Genomic DNA, 18,495 nt, shown 5'->3' on the forward strand with positions numbered 1-18,495 from the left:
AGAAGCAGAAAGATTTTGGAAACTCCAAAGCTTACGATTCAGACAAGCAAAGATATAGCCGCTAACAACAGAGTGAAGGAAGACAGCGATGCATTAGAAGCCGGTTTTGGACAAGAAGTACCATAAGGATGCAGGATTGGAGGAGGCTATAGTGATAGGGAGAGGTGGGGTGAAGATGAGCTAAGAATAGTACTAGACCTTTTGGAAATAGGAGTGGAGGTAGGCCATTCAGCCCATTGAGTTTGCTCTGCCATTCAGTTAGATCATGCCTGATCTGATGATCCTCAGCTCTACTTGCCTGCTTTTCCCCATAACCCTTGATTCCTTCCAGATTAGAAGTCTGTCTATCTCAGCCTTGAATATACTTAACTACCCAGCCTCAACAACCCTCTGCGGAAAAGAATTCCACTGATTCACTACCTTCAGAGAAGAAAATTCTCATCTGTCTTAAACATGGAACCCATTATTCGGAGTTTGTATCCTCTGGTTCAGACTCTCTCACAAGGGGAAACAACCCCTCCACATGTAAGCTGTCAAGTCGTTTAAGAATTTTGTATTTTTCAATAAGGTCACCTTTGATTCTGTTAAATTCCAATGAGTACATGCACAACTACTTGGCCTCTCTTAATAAGATAGTCCCTCCATACGCAGTATCAGTCGAACGAACCTTCTCTGGACTGCTCCAATATCAGTAAATCGTTCCTTAAACTCTGCTCTGGTCTGACCAGTATCTTGTGTAGCTTGAGCAAGGCCTCGCTGTTTTTATACTCCATTCCCTCTAAACTAAAATACAATTTATTTTGCCATACGGTTCCATTTGCCATCTCTATTAACTGAACTTGCTGATGTTTTGTGATTCATACAAGACTCCCAAATCCCGGTGTACTGTGGCTTGAAGTTTTTCTGCATTTAAGTAACATTCAGCTTCTTTGTTCTTCCTGTCAAACTGCATAACGTCACATTTTCCCACATCTTCCAAGAATTCTTCGATTCTGAAATACAACTATGAGAATTTGGGGCCATGAGGCAAAATAAGAGTGGGCACAATGGTTAGTGGTGAATGGCAGTTGTCCTGTAGTTCTCTTGTGTTGAAAGTTGGTTTATTAAACTCCAGTATTAAAACGGATGCATTTCGAGCCTAAAGAAAAGTTCATCTATTTTAAAATCTACTTTTGTCTTTCAATATTGTATTCTTTGGGTATTGTTTCATAAATCTTAGGGTGCAATGCTAGTGGTTGTAAAGCAGACTAGTGGAGTAGACATGTCAACCAGTACCTCTCCTATTCAGGCAAGTCATTAACCCAAACGATTCATACATTGTTGAAAATATGACTAGTGGGAAGTTATATCAGATTTGCAAAATGCCTTGTTTATCAATGGTATAAAAACAGACTCAAATTTATCATACTGTTGGAACATTTAATTTGTAGCACAGCATACAATTGAGTTCTTTTATTCTGAGCAGAGAATGGTCACATACACACTTCTTCACTGGTCTCTTAAATTCACTCACCGTTTAAATGGTCACATATACACTTCTTCATTGGCCTCTTAAATTCACTCACCGTTTTACAGCTTACTACTCTGCACTTCAATTCACGGATGTTTCTCATCTTTTCTTCCATTTGCTCTTTTTTCACTAGTGGCTCGAAGTATTGCTCTTGAAACTCCGCCTCTACCTGTTGAAATATACGACAATTCTCAATCCTTATACCAGATCACAGTTAATATTTTTGTTAAGTTATACATGTTCATGTAAAAATCACTTAATCACCAAACTGCAAAACAAGCACAAATAAATATGTTCCATAAACCATACCTTATTAGATTGTGTATTTAAATGAGCCAATGCAAGGCTGGCTACAATTTTTTTTATTTGCCATCATTTATTGACCATCTCCAATTGTCCACAGGGTTAATGAAGAGTCAACCACATTGCTGTGGGTCTGGAGTTACACGTAGGTCATGAAATCCCTACAGTATGGAAGCAGGCCATTCTGCCCATCAAGTCCACACAGACCCTCTGAACAGCATCCCAACCAGACCCATCCACTACCTTATCCCTGTAACCCTACATTTCCCAAGGCCAATCCACCTAACCTGCACATCTTTGGACTGTGGGAGGAAACTGGACCACCTGGAGGACATGGGGAGAATGCGTAAACTCCACAGTCACCTGAGGGTGGAATTGAACTCAGGTCCCTGGTGCTGTGAGGTAGCAGTGCTAACCACTTAGCCAATGTGCCGCCTGAGGTCAGACCTGGTAAGCATGGCAGATTTCCTTTCCTAAAGGCAATTAGTGAACCAGATGGCTCTTTAACAACAATTGACAACGGCTGCCATTACACTTTCTTTATTTAAATTCCAGATTTGTGCAGAATTCAAATTTCACCAACTGCCATGGTAAGATTTGAACCCATGTCCTCACTGCATTAGCCTAGGTGACAGTGACGCTACACCACTGCCTCCCCAGGAGGGAACCCAGGAAACTATAAGGAATTAATTACCTACTATTGCTTTGAAATTTTAAACTTCGACTTACATTAAAAAAATGTGCATTTACAGAGTGTCTTCCATGGTTACAGGGTATAAAAGAACACTTCACAGCAGTAAACCATCAAGTGATGAACTGTTGTAGTGTAGGGGATACATGGCAGCCATTTTACGTACCAGGTACTGCAAAAAGCAAAAAGGTTATATGTGATATTTGGTTTTGATGGTTTGATTGAGGGCTAAATGTTTGCCAGGGCACCAGAAGAAACCCCTGTGTTTTACTAAGTAGTGCAAAGGGATCTTTTACAACCAGCTCAAAGAGTAGTTGGGGGATAGTTTAATGCTCTGAAAGATGGCAACCAAGTCAATGCAGCAGCAATGGATTAGTGCTACCTCCATTTAATCGGTAGCATCTTGCCTTGGAATAAGGAAATTGTGAATTCAAGTCATGGGATTCAGGGTGAGTGTGCCAATTAGATACAAAATTGGCTTAATGGCAGGAGACAGAGTGATGGTGGAGGGTTATTTTTTGGACTGGAGGCCTATGGCCAGTGGTGTTCCACAGGGATCGCTGCTGGGTCCACTTTTCTTTGTCAGTTATATAAATGATTTGGATGAGAATATAGGAAGGATAGTTAGTAAGTTTGCAGGTCACACCAAGATTGGTGGTATAGTGGACAATGAAGGAGATTATCTAAGGTTTACAAAGAGATCTTGATCAATTGGGTAAAGGGGCTGAAGACTGATGTGGAAGGATAATGTTAAATGGGGACAAAATACCCCAGTCAGTTAAGCAAAGATTACAATGGCAGCAAAACAGCTGAATGCTCTAGATACTAGAAACCACAGAAAAGTCCACTCAGTCAAAAACAGGAAAACTCTGAGACACAGTAAGATTTAAAAAATATATACACGCTGAGAGTCATGTACATGACACCTAAAAATCACTCGTGGCTTCTCTAAAATTAAGACTTTTGCAGCAGAGAGCAGAAAGCCTTTAACTTCAAAAACCACACTTGGCAGATGGCTGCTAAGCTCAAAAGTAGATAACGTTATTAGTAAATGTCATAAGGTGATTGGTTCATTGTGTTGGTAAGGCTTATGATCAAGATGTAACTGGACAATGAGGAAACATGATTTATGTATAAAAAATGCAACTGTAACTGCCTGTTTTAGATTTGTCTTGCAGGGTTACTAGTAGCGCTGTTTGTCGACTCTCCTTGCATGCAAGCAATAACCTAGTTAATGTTCAACGAATCGCCACTTGACTAGTCATTTCTACGACAGTGGGAGATGAAGTTTAATTTTGGATAAATGCAAGGTATTGCATTTTCATAAACCAAACAAGGGCAGGACTTATACAATTAAAAGTAGGGTCCTGTTTAAAGTTTTAGAACAGAGACCCCTAGGGGTTTAGGTACATAATTCTTTGAAGTTTGCATCACGTATAGATAGGATGGTTAAGAAGGCATTTAGCACGCTTGCCTTCATTGTTCAGACCTTTGAGTATAGGAGTTGGGACATTATATTGAGGTTGTACACCACGTTTGTGAGCCCTCTTCTGGAGTACTCTGTTCTGTTCTGGTTGCCCTGTTATAGGAAGGATATTATTAAGCTGGAGAGGGTTCAGAAGAGATTTACCAGGATATTGCTGGTATTGGAGGGTTTAAGTTATAAGGAAAGACTGGATAGGCTGGGACTTTTTTCACTGGAGCATAGGAGGTTGAAGGGTGACCTTATAGCGGTATATAAAATCATAAGGGGTATAAATAAGGTGAATGGCAAGTATCTTTTCCTTAGGGTGGGGGATTTCAAGAGTAGGGGGCCATATTTTTAAGCTAAAAAGGAGAAAGATTTAAAAAAGACAGGAGAAGCAATTTCTTTACACAGAGAGTGGTTCATGTATGGAATGAATTTCCAGAGGAAATGGTGATGCAGGTACAGTTACAATGTTTAAAAGACATTTGGATAAGTACATGAATAAGAAGTGTTTACAGGGATATGGGCCAAGCACAGGCAGGTGGGAACAGTTCAGGTTGAGATTATGGTTAGATCAAAGGATTTATTTCCGTGCTGTATGAATCGATGACTAAGTCCCTCTCCAGACCTTGAACAAAGAATCTTGGCTGACACTCCTGTGGCGTACTGGGGTAGTGCTGTATTGTCAGGGAGAGGCCTCAAGTAAGAGGGTCGACACCAATAGTGGGGTTAGGGGCCAGCATATGCTGCAGCAAAAGTGCTGATCGGATCATGTGTCCCAGCCTCGTAGTAACGTAAAGTGACTTGAAACTTAATCTCGTGACTCATGGGAATATAGGCCCCATTAAATGAGCAGTATTGGAATTGAAATAATGTAAAATGGAACACCATTAAACAGGGGCTTACAGAACATTCAGAGGGAAAAAACATCAGAAGAAGAATCATATTGGACTTCAAACACTAACTCTGTTTATCTCTTTACAGATTTTGCCAGACCTGTTGAGATTTTCCAGCATTTTATATTTTTATTTCACATCTTCAACACTAGCAGTATTTTGCTTTAATTTTGCTGAACATCTGTTAATCAAGGAAACAGAAGTTCTTTCAATCCCCTAGAAGTCAGTATCTTTTAAATATATGCACTCTGGTTTTCTGTCACAAAGTCCAAAGGATATCTTTATTGTGCTAAGCTAAGTACCACAATCTTATGAAGTTTATGAACATTTTTGGGCAGAATTACAACTGAACTTTTCATGATCCTTCATTTAAATGCACATGAAGAAAGGTCTGCAACTAACAAATGATAAGGTGCTTAAAAAATGTCATTCACGTTTCCTTCCTTGTACCGATATTATTGCTCAATTCTAAAGGACTGATCTGAACTTTTAGTTTCAGAGATACAAGTACAAGAATGTTGATGGGCAGAAGTAGGTGTACACATTGAGCAATTTCTTTGAGTCCTGAGTCTTTTGCAAATGTGCACATTTTATAGCCTGCAAAATGTCTGAGTTAAGTGTTGTTTCTGTGCCAGATTATAAATGCCTTGTTGCAAAAGCAAATATGATTAAGTTCCTTGTCTCTTTAGAGTGGAACACAGACTGCCATTATATGATTAGTCAGTGGAGTTTTAACAGGAAAAACATGGCCTGAACATAAACCACAATTGGCCTCATTCCATAATGTACAGCGCTGCAGTTAGACAGGAGGAACAGAGACAGACTGGCCACACCTCTTGCACTGCGCCAACATGTCTCGATCGTGCATTCAGTATTTTCTGAAACTCTTCTGAGTCCAGGTACTCCAGCTGTGCACGGTGCTTCTTTAAAGTTGGTTCATCATCTCCCTCATCTGTAGAGAGAGATAGTTTTTGAAAGATGTTTGGACACTAAGAAGCTTCACATAAAATAGTGTAAAGAGATGAATAATTTTCTGTTTTAAAATGTATGATTTACTTACCTCATTCATGACAATTTACATTACATGACCAGTACATACTGAAGAGCCAATTAAACCCCTAAAGGTTTCTGTGATGCAAGACTGCTAAGAACAGTTTATCAGAGGCCTGAACAATTCTTAATTTCTCTTCCAATAAGTTTTTACATTCTGATGGATTTTATGTCTCAATGGTGATATCTACCACTACACAGACAGGCTTGGGCAAGTGTAAGTCACATTTATGACAAAAGCCAACTAATGACCATCTCCAACAAGAAAGAATCTAATCATCTCCTCTTGACATGCAATGGCATCACCATCACTGAATTCCCCTATCAGCAGCATCCTGGGGCTTACTGTTGTCCAGAAATTGAACTGGATTAACCATACAAATATTGTAGCTAAAAGAGCAAGCCAGAAATTTGCAACCAGTAACTCATCACTTGACTCCCTAGAGTCTGCCCATCACTGACAAGGTACAAGTAGGGAAGGGAATACTCTCCACTTGTCTGCATGAGTTCAGCTCCAACAACACTAAAGGAGATCAATACAATCTAAGACAAAGCAGTCATCAAGACTGGCAGCGCAACTAGCAACTTAAACAATTCATCCTCTCCACCACCAACGCACTGTGGCAGCAGTGATGCACACTGCAGCAACCTGTCCAAACTCCTTCAACAGCACCTTCCAAACATGTGACCTGTAAGACCTAGAGCAAGGGCAGCAGATGAATAGGAAATCCATAACGTCCAAGTTTCCTCCTAAGCCACACATCATTCTAACTTAGGTTATAGCAGCATTCCTTCACTGTCACTGGGTTGTAAGTCCAGAACATTACACTGTGGGTGCAGGGACACTATATGGACAAGGTAAGTGAATGGGCAAGAATATATTCCATTTGCCATAAGTGTGAAGTTATCTGCTTTACTGCAAAAAAACACAAAGACACAACATTTCTTAGATGGAGAGTGGTTGGGAAGTGCTGGCAGTCTGGACTTGGTGTCCTTGTTCATACAATATTAAATGCTAGCATGTCGGTGTCGCACGTACTTAGGAAGGCAAATGGTACACTGGCCTTCATTGCAAGGTGATTTGGGTACAAAAGTAAAGAATTAGAATTAGAAATAGGAGTACAGAGTATTGATGTCTTACTGCAATTGTACAGGGCCTTGGTGATACCGGATCTGGAGTATTGTGTACTGTTTTGATATCATTTTCCAAGGAAGTATATATTTGCCCTAAAAAGAGTACAATGGAGGTTCACCATTAATCCTTGGGATGGCCAGAATGTCTTATGAGGAAGATACGAAACGATTGTGCTTATAATCTCTATCGGTTTGGAGTAGGAGAGGTGACTGCATTGAAAACTATAAAATTCTTATGGGACATGACTGGGTAGATGTAGATAGCATGTTTCTCCCAGCTGATGACTCTAAAACCAGGAGATATAATTTCTGATAAAAAAAAGGCAAGACTTTTAAGGCTGAGATGAGGATGAATTTCTTCACTTAGTGGGTGGTGAATCTTTTGAATTCTCTACTATGGAAGTTCAAACATTCAACATATTCAAGACAGGAATTGCTAGATTTCGCAAGACTAACGACATCAAGGGACATGGAGATGGTGCAGGAAATTGGAATTGAGTTAGATTACCAACCATGATCTAAGTGATTGATAGATCAAGCCCGAAAGGCTGAATGGTTCACTCTTGTTCCTATGCAACAGTTCAAGAAGACAGCTCACTATCAACTTCCCCAGGGCTTTTAGAAATGAGCAATAAACACTGGCCTAGCCAGGAATGTTCATTTCCAATGACAAATTTTTTTTAAAAAGCCTTGCAAATATCCTTGTATAGTTAGGAATACTTTTGCTTGCATCTCCCAGCAAATTTCAATTCTTTTGTGGGACAGACGTTTCTCATGACATTAATGACTTTACTTCCTGACATCTCACATGGCACACACTCATTTTGAACTCCCTCTCCATCAGTGATTTAATTCCCAAGGACTGACTAGTTGAGGCAGTTATATACACAGCTGATTTTTACCATAATCATGATTTGGAGTCCAATTAAATATCGTATTATAGCAAATTTCTGCAAATAAACAGAGGAAGCCATGTGCCACAGTGAGTAGCGTTCCTGCATCTGGGCAAGATACCTTGGGTTCATGCTGCATATTAGGTTTCACTGGCCGTGTAACGTGTGTTTACAACATGGCCAAAAAGGTTGATTTTCATCCTGCGAATGCTTCCGGTATGCCCAATGGTAGGAGGTGAAAACAGAAGAGTTTCCTGGTCAGCCACCCCACATAAAGAAACAGCAAACCACAGGGGTCCATGGAGTAACAATCAGAAATGAGGACAGGAGAAAAGGCAGACGTAAAGATAAACAGCTTGGGGACATACGGCCAACAGTACAGATGTGTGGTAGGGTGAAGCAATGCAATCTGAAAGCACGGTACTACACTTCAATCAAAACAGCTCAGCACAGAAAAACAATGTGAATTATTTGAGTTAAAGAAAACAGAAAATTCAATTGTCATGGATAGCTTAAAAAATTTCCATCACACGTGTGAGAAGCTTTTCAGTTTGTAACTGCATTAAAGTTCAATAAGAAAATTCAGATAAAATGGGAGGATGTCAACAAACAACTGCTGGACAGCAGTGAAAACATAAATGTACATGAGCACCCAGGCATAAAATTAACTCCTGCCAAGAAGCAAATATTGTTTATTTATTTTAGAATTGCTTTCACCAATACAGCATATGTAGGAATACACACTTCTCGCTTGGAGCAGAAATATCTTGTGATCTTCCAATGCTGCTACACACAAGGTGATGAATAAATAACTGGGCATGGGGCGGGGGAAAAGTCAAATGTCAAGCCCCAGGAGGATACTGTTTCATTCTTTGATGAATACCACTGCTCTTTTAGGAAAATTGGAAGACAGCAGGTGTTGTGACTGGTTACTTTTCGAAAACTTCGGTGTTGCTGAATTTAGTACTGTAGTAACATAATAAATAAACCCTGTCATCTCTATAATTAACATCATTCATGATACCTCAGATGATGCTAAAGGCTACTGTGAACATCCTGAAACACTCAAATTAAAAGAAAAAGATTGACTTGAGAAATGGAAACATTCAAACACCCATGAGTCAAGTGAACCCTTAAGCAATATTTACTTTAGTGGTTTCTTCCATCACTAAGAGTATGGCATTGTTGATGTGGCTCCGTACTTGAGGTTAGCAATATTATACATGCGGCATGCCACTTCTCACAAAACTGATGTGGTATGGACGTGGCCAAGAAAAACAAGATTAACTTTTTTCACTTTTTCTCAGCCCCCCCAAACATTGAATAATTTGAAAACAAATCAGTTTTTCTTCTTCCTTCTAATATTGTGACATAGATTTGAATCTGCTATTGGACGGCACTTAATAAATAATACTGACAGTGTTAGGAATTACACGACAGATGGTGCTAGAAGCTACATATATTCACACATAAGACCCCTTTCTTGCAGTAGCTGTCTAATCACTGCAGCTTTTTCAATGAGGAAAGAGACAGTCAATCCCTGCTGCATACTCCATAGCAATAACTCTAGCTACTTGGCCTGAGTTCAATCAGTAAATTAAGGTTGACAGTTAACAGTGCAGTTTGCATCTCCATGCCAACCAAACAGAACTCCATTCTCATGCTGTATAAATTTTTGTTCCTTTCCAAATTTGGTTTCTTGCATTTCAATCCTGACCAGTGCAAGGTAAAGAGCTTCGACTTCCTAACTCTTTTAACAATGTATAGGGTCTGTACTACCAAATAATCATTTCTATTGTTGTCTTTTTATAATTCAACATTTATCACTTTCCAACACATTTTAGGACTGCACAATTTACAGTACAACGTACAATGTACACAATATTTTGATGCAGATCCATATTATGTAAAAATACAAAGTTGGTTTTCTATCTTGATGTATTGTCCAAAGCTAGAAGCAAAAATGGTTCATTTCCATTTGGATAGTGGCTAGGTTTTTGGTATTTATTTATTGACCAAAAATGTACCTAGCCTAGAGAACATTTCTCAGGTTATAAATGTAAAGCACAGTAAGTTTAGAATGCAAATTTGCCTTGGGTAGACTCATTAAAAAATCAATAGGGTTATAATGTAATCCCTATCTCTGAAATCTACCTCCGCCCCACAATACTTGTTTCTCTTTTAAGACGCACCTTGAAATCTATACTTTGGCCAGGTGACTCAATATCTCCTTATCACATCTTGCTTTATCACACTCCTGGGGACATTGTGTTAAAAGCGTTATATAAAAAATGCGGCATCGTTCTTGTTGGAACAATGAGGCTGGTGATTAAAGCAATGTAATGGTAACTATCCAGACTTCTTCTTCCTGAAACTATGTGCAAAATCTAGTGTGGGAGCTGACATGACTCTCATGATTGAACTACTTTGATTTCAGTGTCAGGATTTGGAACGATTGAACGGAATGTGGATTGGGTAGGTAGCGATCAGTATAATTAATGGTTAAGAAAAGTGATTTGACAAGAATGTAAGGCAGTGCTGGGAGAATTTCTTATGATGGCAGGAGTTACAATCTGTTGTAATTTTGAGATAGTAGGAACTGCTGATGCTGGAGAACCTGAGATAACAAGGTGTAGAGCTGGATGAACACAGCAGGCCAGGCAGCATCAGAAGAGCAGGAAAGCTGATGTTTTGGGTCTGGACCCTTCTTCAGAAAATTTTGAGTTAATTTTCCCCCTCAGTGGCATTTTAATTTACTTTTGAATCTCAGTGTTTGCTCTTTGACAGGCTGTTTAATACTTGTTTGTCTGATAACAGCTCATTTATCTGGTAACTTTGGACCAGTATTCTTTAACAATTCTTCCCCATTGCTTTTGGCTGCATTTACCGGTATGAAGTATGACTCAAAATCTCAAGCGGCTGCCATTTACCAACTTTCAACTGGTTCCTAGTGGTAATACAAATGCAGCAAGAAATATCAAGATCAATTCTGGGAAAATGTCTACTTAAAAATTAACAAGATAAATTGAAGATAAATTTGGAGGGAAGGAATCAATTTTTTTTCAGATTTACCATAGCGAGATATGCAATACAAGCTAACTAGACTATATTTATAATCACAGATCCTTCATGTAGTGAGATGATCTTCTGCTTTCACAAAGATTACTGATATATGAAGCAAGCCTTTAAGTAAGAAGTCAAATTCGAGGCAAATGGATGCCTTTAGGAAAGGAATACGAATTGAAGACCAATCCCATAGTTAAAGTCAGCGAGCTTATGATTTATTGTGAGTTGTTACCTGCTTAAATCAGTCTTATCTTCTCCATGCTCAATCCCCAATTTGAAACTAGTTTAGAATCATACAGCATAGAAGGGGACTATTCATGAAATTCTTTATTCTTTCACAGGTTGTGGACATCACTGGCAAGGTCAGCATTTGTTGATCATCCCTAAGTGACATTGAAATCAATAGCATGCTACATTCATCGGCATTGCTGTGGCTCTAGAGTCACACGTAAGCCAGACTGGTTAAGGACAGCAGATAGCCTGCCCTAAAGGACATCAGTGAACTAGACGGGTTTGTATGACCATCGATGTTGTTATGTTCACCGTTACTAATACTAGCTATAAATTTCAGATTGGTTAATTGGATGTAAATTCCACCACCGGCTATAGTAGAATTAGAATTTGTGCCTGCAGAGTGACATTAGAACATAGAACAGTACAGGCCCTTTGGTGCACGATGCTGCACTGAACTTTTACCCTAAACCTAAGGTCTATCTAACCTCCACCCCTACCTTATACTATCATCCATATGCCTATCTAATAGCCACTTAGATGCCCCTAATGAGGCCGACTCCACTACCCTCTCTGGCAATGCATTCCACGCCCCTCCCATTCTCTGAGTAAAGAGCCTACCTCTGACGTCTCCCCTATATCTACCTCCACTCACTTTAAAATGATACCGCCTCGTAATAGCTACCTCCACCCTAGGAAAAAATCTCTCGCTGTCCACTCTATCTATACCTCTGATCATTTTGTACACCTAAATGGACTATACTACCATCTCCTTTTTGAGTTACATTAATTTTCTGTCAGCTTTTTTGAAGAGTAACCTCGTCAGTCCCACTCCATAATTGTGTGAAGGTTCCTTCCTTAAAAGATACATTTAATTCTCACGGTAAGCCCAGTACCAGCAATAACACCTGGCAATTTCAAGTATGCTTTTTACTTAAAATAAAAAAAGCTGGCTTAACTGTAACATTATAGGGAAAATATTAAATGCTAGAAAACCATCAGGAGCTGGCAGAGCAAAATAACTTTGCTACATTCTTCATTTTGACCATTCTGAAAAGAAATCAAGGGATAATGGACAACAGACTCTGAATGTCTCTCAGCTGCAACTCACCAGGTATGGAAGATAGATTTTTCTCTATACGCTCCAACATCCGCACAGGCATCTCTCCTGCGTTGGACAGTTTCCTCTTCACACTGTTGGGATCCTCCTTTGTTAGAATTTCACCTTTTTTACGTAGCTTAATGATAGCTGCCATCTTGAAAATAACACAAAGCAGAATCTAGTGATATTTCTTGTTTGTCATAGTAACTAGAATATAAATTGAAAATTCAGTTAAGGATTTTAGCCAACCGTTTTGCATTGACAGGTCAGTAAACAGTTGGCTGATGTAAGGTAATAAGAAAAGAATCAGGATTGGAGAGGACAAGTCAATTTTTTCCGTTTTACTTGGAAGCGGTATGTTACGGGGCATGGAGAAAATAGGAGCGAATGCCCTGCTTGCACAAGTAGCTAATCAAAAGTGTACTCGTTATTTTAACTTGAAGGGATCATTTTGTCTTGGATAACTTGTGCTTGAATAGCATACTTCATTAGTACTCTTTGTGGAGTCAGAGGAACATTACAGTCAATCTCAATCCCTCATGCAGTTATCCAAGAAATCATTTTGGATAGAGCATCAGCAGTGGGTTTCTTGGCAGTTGTTCCCATCCAGGAGCTTTGTGGGTAATTACACCAGGTTGTGATTGGCTCATTTAAATTACACTGAGCAGGGATAAAACTGCGGCCCATCATTAATACAACTCAGTTCCAAATGATTAAATACTTCATTTGGGGAACCTCCAATATTCACATATTTTAGTCTGACTAATATTAATGAAATTAAGGGAAATTTGAGAGATAAAGTATTGTTGGACAGGGAAATAAAGGCAGGCGAATGAGAGAAAAAGAAATATGTGTCTTAAGTTAGACTTCCATCAAGCCAGTCACGCATTGATGATGAGATCAGCACAAAAAAGAGAGTGTGGAATCTAGATAACATCAAAGTAAAAGCCCTCACACAAACAGGACATGGAAGGTTCTGTCTCTGATCTCTACTATCAGAGAAAAACATGCCATATTTGATATGCTCAGAATTTAAAATGCAGTATATGAATTAGTTGAACTCAAAGTGCCATTTCCTAAACTTAAAGGAGATGTTAGATAGCCAGTCATTTTAAATAAAAACATATATTTTCAAGATAATACGGCAACAAGGTCTGCTCACTGATGGATGACAATAGTGGGTGTAATCTATATTTAAATGCACAAGAATGGTACAATTTACCTTTTTGGGATCTGCACTAGGGCTCAATTTTGGTGCTGAAGGTGGTGACGTATCGAAAAATAGGATATCCTCCCCTTCAGCAAAGCCTCTGCCTAGTTTTGGTGACTGTGGTGTTGTTGCTAATTTCTGCTCCTTGGGAAACTCTGCTCCAACTTTGGGTGATGAGAGAGAAGACAACCCTCCAGGCCCAGACGTGTGACTGGTACTTTCACTTTTGCTCTGCATAAACCTGGAGGAAGAAGTTTCGTTATGATTGTAAGTTTTATAATACTCCTGATACTTAGTTGATGAAGGAAGAATTGAAAGTCAGCCATTACTTCTGGGACAGATTTATTCAGAGTAAAACATTACAGGTATGTATTTCCTGACACCATTCAACTCGAGTCAATAAATGTCATTAGGTACAAAGGTAAGAATCCAATCAATGCCCTCCCTCTGTGTGTGCTTCACTGTGAGTGATAAAATTAACAAAACTAACTGCTAGCTGTGTGTGGCACATTACGGTATCGGTTAGGTAATGGAATAATCCATAACAGTTACTCAAAAAACAAAAAATTACATTGAAGCATTTTCTATCTAAAATCATTACACTGCTAAATCTCATTATTACATCCTGATATGCTTCACTATACCAAAAATCTTACTATAAAATTTTACTTTCATTTAATAAGTTAAGAAGAAAAAGCTAGTTAACAAATAAATGTATAGTTTATATTGCTCAGTCCAACTATTGGCCTGTCAACAGTACCTTTTTTGTAACTCTTCCGTTCTCTTCTTACGTGATTCTAACATTTTACGTTTTTGCTGCTTTAATAATTCAGACGCAGATATTGACAGAATGGAAGGTCCTGACTGTGCATTATTAACTGGTCCGCCTGAAAAATCAAGTAACAATGAATGACAACTTGCTCAATTGTACTGATTGTTTAAAGTTGGTCAACTGCCTTCTTGAACTGCTGTGAGACATTTGGTGCAAGTATTACTACAGTTTTGAGGGGATTGGTGTTGATCGCTGAGCTTTTCAGACAAAAAGGTTTCATTAAAAGAAGAATAAAAAAGTGGCAAGCTGACCTTTCATAGGCACCTTGCTTAAGTGTTTCTTTAGGTTAAGGGCTCCAACTGTAGGCATTTCCATTAAATCCTTAAAATCTTCTGAGCAGCCTGCCACCACTTTCCCATTTGCAATTGCTGGAATTCCACAGAAAATCTATTAGTGACGTATGACAATTCAGAATTATCATTTACACTTTAGAACATCAAAATAACATTGAACGTTAAAGTGTTTTATATGACGTTTGGGCCAAAAGGCCTGTTTCCATGCTATATTATTCTACGACTCTAATTCCCTAATTCTTGTGTGCTTCCCAATTCAGCTCTTTTTTAAAAATGCCTAATTCTCGTGACCCTTCCCCGACAGCCTCCTTTAGATTTGGAACATTCTGTTTATCATAAACAGGCTGAGACTGACATTAGTGCTGGCACAAAACACTTCAGGTTCATTCAATATAAGGAGGTAAAGTAGATAACCTAAGTGGAGTCCAAATAAAAGTGATGTGATGGAAGGCGGAATCCACTTTGCTCAAGAAAATTGCATTCTCAATCTTGTTCCTGGTTTCATTCATTCTTTTGATCTAAGTAACTCAACATACTAGCCTGATTAAATTTGGACTCTGATATCTTTGGCTATGGTGAATGCTAAGTGTTATTGGGACAAAGGTCTTGCAAAAGTATAATATTCTCTCCTTCTGCCCCAAGATCTTCCCTAATTGATTTACTTGCATTCAGGAATTGTGCACACTTTGAAGGAACATATAGACTGATTCACAACACAAGCTACGATCAATGTTTATGTATTTCATTTTAAAAAATGTCATCTTCTGCAAACAGGATTTTTCTGCCAGAGAGGTTTGTTTGAAAATAAGAACTGTTTGTTCTCAGACATAGGTGTCTTCGGCAAGGTTGAGAGTTTGTTGTCTCAATTTGAACACAGCAAACTCCCATGAATGGAAATGAGATTATGACTAGGGATGTCAATTGAGGGATAAAGTTTGGTCAGGACACTGAGGCAGAACTCCCCTGCTCTTCTACCACATCGTGCGACAGATCTGGACTGCCTACCTGAGGAGGCAGGCAAGGCCTTTGTTTAACGTCACATCTGAAAAGCAGCACCTTAGTTGCTCTGAAAATGATTAGTGGACCTTCTCCTTGAACTGGAAATAACAAATGCTGGAGATCACAGCAGGTCAGACAGCATCCACGGACAGAGAGCAAACTAACGTTTGGAGTCTAGATGACTCTTCATCAGAGCTGAAGTGTAGAGGGTGCAGCACTTAATGCTTTAGTTGGGGGGTGGGATGGGGGACTGGAGGTGATGGGGTGTAACGTGCTGGTCAAGATTGGATGTTGATAGTTAGATTGCTCTCTCTCCATGAAATCACCAGCATTTGTTGTTTTCAATACAGATTCCAGCACCTGCAGCAATTTGCTCCTTCTCCTTGAACCGTTGCACTCTTTGTACTGATCATAATGTTCATATCATAGAGATCAGACACAGTGCTTCCAGACATTGCTCAAAAAGGGATTATCCTCTCTTCGACAAAAAACACTTTTTGCAGCTTATTTTTGCTCTCTATTTCTGGAAAGTGTACATTAAGTTCCTCTTTTGCAAGAGTGCTATGCCCTTTATCGTAATACTTCATAGCACAAAAAGCAATTCTATCTCACATTACCAATCTTCTTCTTAGTTTCTCTAACAATATCATCTGCTCCTTTCACTACCATGTGCGTCAGGGTCGTCTGAACACTTTTCTTAGGACCTGCTGCTCTACTGTGAAAACAAAAAGAAACAAAAGTCAACTGTAAAAACTGTTATTAACTTGAAATTAAAACCAAAAGAACTTATGACCTTAAAAAGCATTTCAGTTTGCACTCTTTGTCAACTACAGATTTGCTTTTATTTCCCCAGTTGTGTACGGACAAACCAAATTAAAAAGTCACTGAATATGGCTTCAGCTGCTTCAATCACAAGCAAGAAGCATTTATTATTAAAGATTTAATGAAATGCTAATAAATACCTTTTGGTCCTTAAGGGAATGGATTGACGCTAGAGGATCTCAAGTTTTAGTTCCTGCACACACTTAGGATGCTGCTCAGTTAGAAAGGAGCATTCAGGTCATCACAATTTACCTCGAGGTGCTTTTGTCGCAAAGAGTTTTCCAATCTTGATCGTGATCAGTGACACTTTGTGAACAGCACCCATGCTGGTATTCAGCGAAATTACAATGCTTAACAGCCTAACAGCCACTATCAAAGGTCACACAAGAAAGCTGCTGCCTGCTCTGGCACTCATGTTATAGTCTTCAGTTCAGAAAAGAAAATAATACCCATTGGTTAACTGAAAGGATTTCATTCAACCCAATTAGTGTACTTATTTGAGATCATAGATTTAGAGGATACACATTTAAAGTGTAGGTATAGCACACGGACATAGATGATCTATATTTTTCCTCCTCAGTCGCAGTCCTCTGACTGATGAGTCTGGATAGTTTATAGCACTCTTAGCTACAAATGATAACCTGTCAATTTATTAACAATTATGAGGACTTCATGGGTTTCAAGGGGAGTTGCAATCATTTAGAACATAAGGAACAGGGATTCTGTGGTGCAACGTAGTGACTCTACCTCTGATCTAGGAGGTCAGGCTTCAAGTCGCACTTGCTGCAGAGGTATGCAATAACATTTTTGAACAGGTTGATTAGAAACTATTAGAATGTGGCAGAGGAATAATCAAATTGCTCCTGAGGTGCCTGCAACAACATCTTGCATGAACGTAGTGCCTTTAACATAATAAAGCACTTCATTGGAGCATTATCAAACAGAATTTGACATCAGTTACATCAGAAGATATTGTAGGCCTTTTAAAAATATTTTGGGGTGGAGGAGTTGGGTTTGGATAGTTAGAAGGATAGAAATTGTGTAACTTGTTGTACAGCATCCTGATGGGGTAGACATAATGCTCTTTTCTCACCCTTTTTGACTTTCTTGTTCTCCCCACTGCGAACTGAAAACATGGCAGCACCATATAGCAGCTAAATCAACTTGCTTGTATGATTTTTTTTTAATTAATTCACAGAAAGTGGGTGTCACTGACAAGGTCAGCTTCTATAACAAAAAAAAAGGCTGCTGGAAAAGCTCAGCAGGTCTGGCAGCATCTGTAAATGAAAAAACAGAGTTAACGTTTCGGGTCTGGTGACGCTTCCTCAGAACTGGAACCAGTTCTAAGAGTCACCGGACTCAAAACGTTAAGTCTGTTTTTCCCTTCACAGATGCTGCCAGACCTGTTGAGCTATTCCAGCAACTTTGTTTTTGTTCCCGATTTACAGCATCTGCAGTTCTTTTGGTTTTTATTAAGGTCAGTTTCTATTGTCCATCCTTAGCCCAACTTACACAGCATATTTATTTTAATTCACTCACAATACTATTCATGGAGGGAGTTCCAGGGTGGTGTTCCCATTTATCTGCTGCCCCTGTCCTTCTAAATGGTAGTGGTCATGTAAATGAGAAGGTACTGTCTAAGAAGCCTTGGTGAGTTTCTGCTGTTTATCTTGTAGATGGGGCACACTGCTGCTATTGAACATCTGTGGTAGAAAGAGTGAATGTTTGTGGTCGTGATGCCTATCAAGCGGGCTGCTTTGTCTTGGATTGTGTCAAGCTTCAAGCAATGGGGAGACCATGGCCTAATCGTGTTATAGCTAGACTATTTCTTTTAGAAACTCAGCTAATGTTCTGGGGACTTGGGTTCAAATCCCCCCATGCCAGATGGTAGAATTTGAATTCAATAAAGAATCTGGAGTTAGGAGTCCAATGATAACCATGAAACCATTGTCGATTGTCAAAAAAACCCATCTGATTCACAAATATTGTTTAGGG

General features: G+C 39.2%; 2 protein-coding genes across 4 annotated transcripts in view; one reads left to right on the plus strand and one right to left on the minus strand.

The window, feature by feature from the left end:
• Window positions 1-18,495, plus strand: part of prpf18 (PRP18 pre-mRNA processing factor 18 homolog (yeast)) — a 289,626-nt gene that overhangs the window by 124,272 nt on the left and 146,859 nt on the right. The gene's annotated exons all lie outside the window — the stretch shown is intronic.
• mcm10 (minichromosome maintenance 10 replication initiation factor) overlaps window positions 1-18,495 on the minus strand; it is a 54,875-nt gene that overhangs the window by 15,922 nt on the left and 20,458 nt on the right. Inside the window, exons 11-17 of one of the 2 annotated variants that reach the window (XM_048610413.1) lie at window positions 16,296-16,393; window positions 14,638-14,754; window positions 14,315-14,441; window positions 13,567-13,795; window positions 12,354-12,498; window positions 5,702-5,820; window positions 1,566-1,679 (exon numbers count right to left, since the gene is read on the minus strand). In XM_048610413.1, the coding sequence (XP_048466370.1) occupies window positions 1,566-1,679; window positions 5,702-5,820; window positions 12,354-12,498; window positions 13,567-13,795; window positions 14,315-14,441; window positions 14,638-14,754; window positions 16,296-16,393 (949 nt within the window). The remainder of the gene's footprint in view (window positions 1-1,565; window positions 1,680-5,701; window positions 5,821-12,353; window positions 12,499-13,566; window positions 13,796-14,314; window positions 14,442-14,637; window positions 14,755-16,295; window positions 16,394-18,495) is intronic. The other variant, XM_048610414.1, reaches the window with a different exon arrangement.

This window comes from Rhincodon typus, chromosome 22 (assembly GCF_021869965.1).
Source record: "Rhincodon typus isolate 14 chromosome 22, sRhiTyp1.1, whole genome shotgun sequence".
NCBI lineage: Eukaryota > Metazoa > Chordata > Chondrichthyes > Orectolobiformes > Rhincodontidae > Rhincodon > Rhincodon typus.